At 36.7% G+C, this 6,245-nt stretch overlaps 1 protein-coding gene across 1 annotated transcript; it reads right to left on the reverse strand.

Annotated features, from left to right (window-relative positions):
* Positions 1–204: 204 nt before the first annotated feature.
* Positions 205–4,462, reverse strand: LOC309489989 (uncharacterized protein; the record flags this gene model as incomplete). The annotated part of the gene is made up of 6 exons (XM_082158944.1): positions 205–1,495; positions 1,957–2,040; positions 3,348–3,419; positions 3,525–3,629; positions 3,733–3,906; positions 4,316–4,462. The coding sequence occupies 6 exons, from the start codon at positions 4,460–4,462 to the stop codon at positions 632–634; spliced, it is 1,446 nt and encodes a 481-aa protein (XP_082015070.1). The 3' UTR covers positions 205–631.
* Between the last annotated feature and the right edge of the window lie 1,783 nt (positions 4,463–6,245).

Below are 6,245 nucleotides of genomic sequence, written 5' to 3' on the forward strand. Positions count from 1 at the left end.
TCCCATACAGTATACACACCTCATATCAAACCATTTTACTGTAGCATTTTGGAGATATGTATCATTATTTGACTTTAGATGCCTTTAAAAACCTCACCTCATTTCATTTTGGAGATATATCACATTATTTACATTATTTACCATACATGCTTTACAGTAATAAAAAAAAATCTAAGTGTAAAAAAAAACAGCCAGTTGTGCAAGTCATATACAAACCCTTTACTTTTGGATTTTGGGGTACTACAAAACGTGTACAGTGATAAAACATGCTGTTCTGTCTGTACTTTGTATATTCACTGTAGGATTTAAATATGTACTTTAATGTAAAAAAAAAGACAAAGAACATAAAGGACTTATACTTATAGGACTTATAAAAAATATATATACATTACAGTACACAAGGAACAGAACTTGACAATGAAGAGAGTAAACGGAATGGATAAAAAAAAAAAATAGGCTAATTAGAAAACAATACACACATGGAGGAAATCCAGTCCGAGTAGAGAAAATAGAAACAAGACAAAACTATAAACAAAGGTCACAGAATCCCAGAAACATTACAATGCTGCGTGTCTATGTACATTTTTCTGAAACCTTTTCTCCATTTTATGAGATCTTTCAGTCCTCATAATCATCCCTGGTTGAGTAGTGATGCATCATTACAATTTTGACAGTGCCAATCATCCATGCCAAAAATGGCATTTGAGGGTATGTTTAAACAGGTGGGATGATACCAGCCATGGCACAATGAACACTGCACCATAATTTCTTTATTGTGTGCCGTCCTGCACACACAATAGACACTGACAGTGGTCTGTCTGAACTTCGGTTTGCACAATGTTGGCTGTATTTTGAATTCAATCTTCCCTGTTCTGAAACACTTGATGAAATCAGGCCTCATCCGACCCTCACGGAACCGACAGTTCTCAGGTCTAATGTTGCTGCATAGTGCATATGCAAATCCAATTGCAAGCAAACCACAGTTGCTGCCATTGGTTTGCTGCTGAACAGAAGGAAACATGACCATAAATTGGTCTTCCTTTGGTCTTAACATCCATGATAAGGCCTGTTCAGTATTGGTGTCTAAAATTGTTGAGAGGCTGTCATAAATGCAAACCTCGTTTTTACCAGCAAAGAGGTTGCTTGCTGTCACCCAGTGATTTCCCCCTGTGTGTAAAATTTGGACAAATGGCCTGGTCGGAGTACCCACAATCCCTCCACTATGTAAAACACTAAACAAAAGAGATGACTGAAAACCATCAATGTCATTGTACTCCCTTGCAAGAAGGTGAGACGCAAAATCGATCTCATCACTGCTGAGCCAATGTTGGGGGTGCAGAATGGAGGTAATGGCACTGCCTTTGGGGGCTTGCTGTGTTCTATAAAGTCTGCATGGAGGCAGTTTTTCATTGGGGTTCTTCCCATGCCAGCATGGACCAAGGTTGATATTGCTTCGCATTTTTAGGTGATGTTGATTTTGCAAAGGGCCAACATCCTGAGGCAGAGGATTGTTTTTTGTTAATGTCAGTTTAAAATGAATAAAAAAAAGACATATTGTCACAAGTTCACACTCGAAACAATAACATTTTGGTGAAAATGCCTGAAAGTACACCATAGTAACCATTATGCCCAGACCAGTTTGACATTTATAATCTGTCACAATATCTTGTGTTTGATTGCAAGAAGGTAATCTTTTTCTTTTTTTTTTAGAAATTAAAGTATTTTTACTTTCTATTCATTACTAGGAGTTACATAATATTAACACATTTTATGATGTTTAAAATTTATAATCAAGTATGATGAATTTATAACACCAATAAAGAAAATGTTAAGTTCTGTCATTTGATACACCTATAGTCATAACAATAATTAAAAGCATGATGACATCTAGCAGATTTTTATTACTGCAGTTGAAAATTGTTGAATTTCATAAATAGAATATAAATGCATTAATACCTTTTGGTCTTTTGTGTCAGCAGATTGGATCAGTATATCTACTGATGTTTCCTTTGGTGATGTGGCACATGCTTCCACTGCCATCTAAACAAGGCACACACACAAAAATAGACAGGGTATTTACCTATGGATACAGTTTTTAAAGTCTGCTTTCATTTCATCTCAGTAAAAAATTAGCATTATCACACTTTGATAAAAGGATAGATTAGAGTTCCTAAATCTTGTTATATAAATTGTGATGCTAAAGGACAAGAATTGGTTTTCAATGGACTACAACACTGACCAAGAGTTCTCCTTCCAGACTTTTCTCTGGGGTTGTTGTTGTTAGTAGTTCATCTGCCGGGGTCAGCACCATGGCCTGCATTTAAATAACAGCACTCATGCGATCTAACGTATTTGCATTAGGATTTTTTTTCTCACTTTACTTGTGTATAAACACCACTAACATTTTGAACAATCTTGCTTATAGGCTGTGTAATGTTTTTAAGGTATGAACAAGTAATTAATTAATATGTATGCAATTATATATGCATGTGCAGTCCAATAATTTTATACCATGTAGTTAATAATTGTTAAGTGTCAGTACTGTATTCATACCTTTTCACCTTTATTTTCATCAGATTGGGTGTCTGTATGTAAATTTTCTTACATCACTGACGTGTCATATCCTTCCACTGCAGTCTAAACAAGTCATACAACATACATTTTAATAACGTAATGATATTACTGACAGTCTCTCTCTCTCTCTCTCTCTCTCTCTCTCTCTCTCTCTCTCTCTCTCTCTCTCTCTCTCTCTCTCTCTGTGGTTAATATAGAAAATAGATGTACAAATCTTAATACAGGATATATACATTAAAGATGGTATCAGTGATTTCAGGCCAAATTTCTTTTTATAACACATTCATCTAATCTTTCCTAACGATCCACTAGCTGCCCGCCCAATAAGCATGCTCACAACACCCTCCCCCTGTCGGTGATTGGCTGGAAAACTATTTGTTTTGGTTTTGAGTGGTTGGTGAAACCAATTGTTTTTGTGTGCAGATCTCAGAGCCTAGGTTGCCTACAGAGACGCGTTTTTTTGACGGCATGCTTATGGTGTGGGCAGCTAGCAGATCATTAGGAAAGATTAGATTAATGTGATAAAACATTTTGGGGCCTGAAATCACTGATACCACCTTTAAGACCTTTTGCATTGCAGTACAAATTACTAAAACTACTCACTCAGAAAACAAAAGGCGGTAATTTGTTGCCGCCTGTATTAAATTTGTACAACAGACAATGTTAGATAGTACTGGAAATAATCCTTTGGATGAACACATTCAAAGCACTCAAGTCACTGGGATGAATCAAAATTCTACAACTAAAAGGCTTGAATAGTCTATTGTACTTACCAAGTTTTGCCTGCAAACATTTTCTTCTTTGTTTGCTGCCTGTGGTCCAGTTTTCTTGGTCAGAACTGTGGGCTATATTAAAAATAAAAACAGTAAATTATGTATTTCATAAGAAATGTTATTGTGTGGTTTGGACTGTATCATACTAAGTTATAGAATATATTAATTTCATCCTACCTTTTTGGCTTTCTTGAAGGGGAAGACCTTTTGTAGTGGCGATACATAAATGCCTTTCTTAGACCGCCTTCTTTGTTTCCAACGTTCAACATCTACCCTATGTGTCTACATTTACAAATATGTTTGGAAACATTATTGAAAACATGATTACTTAATAGTTGCAGCAAGCCATAAATTAAATATTTTGGAGACAAATTATAACTCTAACTTTTTTCTTGCGGGTAGAGTCTGAAAACTCCTTCAGCAGGGCATTATGGGATTTTTGATAAATATGGACGAAATCATCCAGCCGTGTGAAGCGGCGTCTTTGAAAGCGCACACGTTTCAGGTCCCACTGGCTTTTCTCCATAATGCCTTGTGTTTTGTTGTCATTGGTGTAATTCTAAAAAACAAAATGTACAAAACATACATTGCTGTTTTGAAAACGGTCAAAGAGGTATTAAAGATCAGAGGCATTGTACAAACAATGAAATACAGACCTGTGTGTCCAACTGACTACATTGCTCAAATTTCTTTGAGAGATTTTGGTATGCAATGATGTGTTCAAAGTGCCTCTGAAAAGGTTTGGGTCCCATGTCGAGCTGACAATTGATCACAGTTATCCCATGTTAAAAGTTGACATGTTTATTTTTAAATATCACTATCTTCTCTTAGCTCTTTGAAATCAATAATTATGTTTTTATTTATAATATTTTTCATAATTAGTAATTACTATTGTCTCCATTTGTGCTGATAGTTCCACAGAAATAAAAGAAATTCAACTTTAACAAAAAAATCATAATAATACTCACACTATAAAAAAATCCCTCCTCTACATCCTCATCTGTAATGTCTGTCATATCTCCAGAAATGTCTATGTTCAACATCTTGCTCTGGAGATTGCGGAAATGCTTCTCCACATTATCGCCGCTCTGGGGGCTTGAAAAGACCACTGCCATGCTAATTAGGATGTCTTCCATCTCTAGCAATGTAGCTGCAGATGTCAACAAGCCAAAAACATGCATGGACAGCCGGTAGTTTTGGGGGGAACTGCAAAACATATACATTTTCAGAAATACTTTTTCAAGTATTGTATTGTACAGATGTTTAATAAGTTACGATTTAATAAGTACAAAGTATATGGTGTGTGATCTATTGCTTATGAAATTTAAGCAAATTAGGCAAATTAGCAGGTGTATTAGTGCACACTTACTGTTTCTTACAGAAGACTTTGGCATTCTTCATGACATGGCTCAAGCAACGATGCAGAATTGGCATGTTCAATTCCTCATCCCTCAACTTTCCAGTGACTACTTCGTAGTACATTTGGAGCAGCTGGCCCAGAGATACTTTGCAGAAAGTAAGGGAAACAGCCTGAAGTAGAACGAGGGACCCATCACACATGATCATTACTGGTCTCCTCTGTGAAGTTTTTCCAAACAACCGATAGTAGTCTGTTTGGAATGATTCCAAAAAATAGGTCACAGAAGAGGTGGTGTGGTCACAAGTTACATACGTTGCCACAGGAACTGGAGAAGCACCCTTAATTGGATGTCTTACAACTAGCTCGTAGATGTAAAATGGAGCTGATTTCCCTTTTTTTTTTGTATGATGCTTCCTGTGGCATCAATGTATACAACATCTGTTTTACATCGCTGGTGGAACAGTCGTATTGATCTTTGTGACCACAGCATCACTCCTCGAGGATGCAGGAGCACCTTCTGGAGAATTTTTCCAGAATCGATTCTCTCCTCCACCATCTTCTCAAGACTCAAAACTTCATTTGGATGCCGGCGATTTTTTTTCCTGCTGTTCCATGCTATATTTTTCAGCACGGCAGGTGTAGGGGCATTATCTCTACATCCTGACTCGAACACCATGCTGTCGATTTCTTCAAGATTTTGCAAATGTAGAGCCCTTGGGAGTATGGATTCTAACTGCTTGGCAAAATTATGCCTTTCATCAGCCCGCACAGGTCGCCGTCTTAGTTCTTCCAGGCTGTGGCACACTTCATCTCCCTGAAATGTGACTGCTGCTTTTAGGGTACTCTCATCAGTTACAGTGACCTCAACACAGACAGGACAGTCTGCAAATGTGCAGTACCCCAGACAGTGGAAAAGAGGTCCCCTTCGTTTGGACCCCTTGATCTTGACGTGGTGTCTTTTGAAGGCAATGCTACAGTAGGGGTGCACTGACTGTATGCCTTTGGCAATAACATTTGTCCATTGAAGATCTCTGAATTGATATTGATTTTGTTTTTTTCTTAGGTCAATCCAGGTTTGGCTATTGATAAAAAAAAAACATGGATGTCTTGGCAGTTTTTGTCTAAAAAAGAGGTCAGCATCAGCATTCCCGTTGTCCGACATAGTGTCACTGTGTTTGCCAGTGTCCTGTGGGGGCAAAAACAACACACACACACACACACACACACACACACATGTGTGTGTGTTTCAGGATGATAAAAACAGCAACAACAACAGAAAAATACCAAAATGGAAAACAAAGATTAATATCTATTGTAAAATCATTTCACTTAATTAAAAAAATTAGTGCCTCTAAACATTTGATGGTATGTGTTTATATACTTTAATGCTACATTTTCTCAAGACAATATAATTAATCAGTCCATTCATTTTTTTTACGGTACATATATATATTTTTGTTATATGTAATAATCATGTCATTTATACATAATCATGCAGTCATTATGTATAAATATTTTGAAAAGCATCTCAGCATCTC

The sequence above is a fragment of the Leuciscus leuciscus genome (genome assembly GCF_965113295.1).
Source record: "Leuciscus leuciscus genome assembly, chromosome: 25".
Classification (NCBI taxonomy): Eukaryota; Metazoa; Chordata; class Actinopteri; order Cypriniformes; family Leuciscidae; genus Leuciscus; species Leuciscus leuciscus.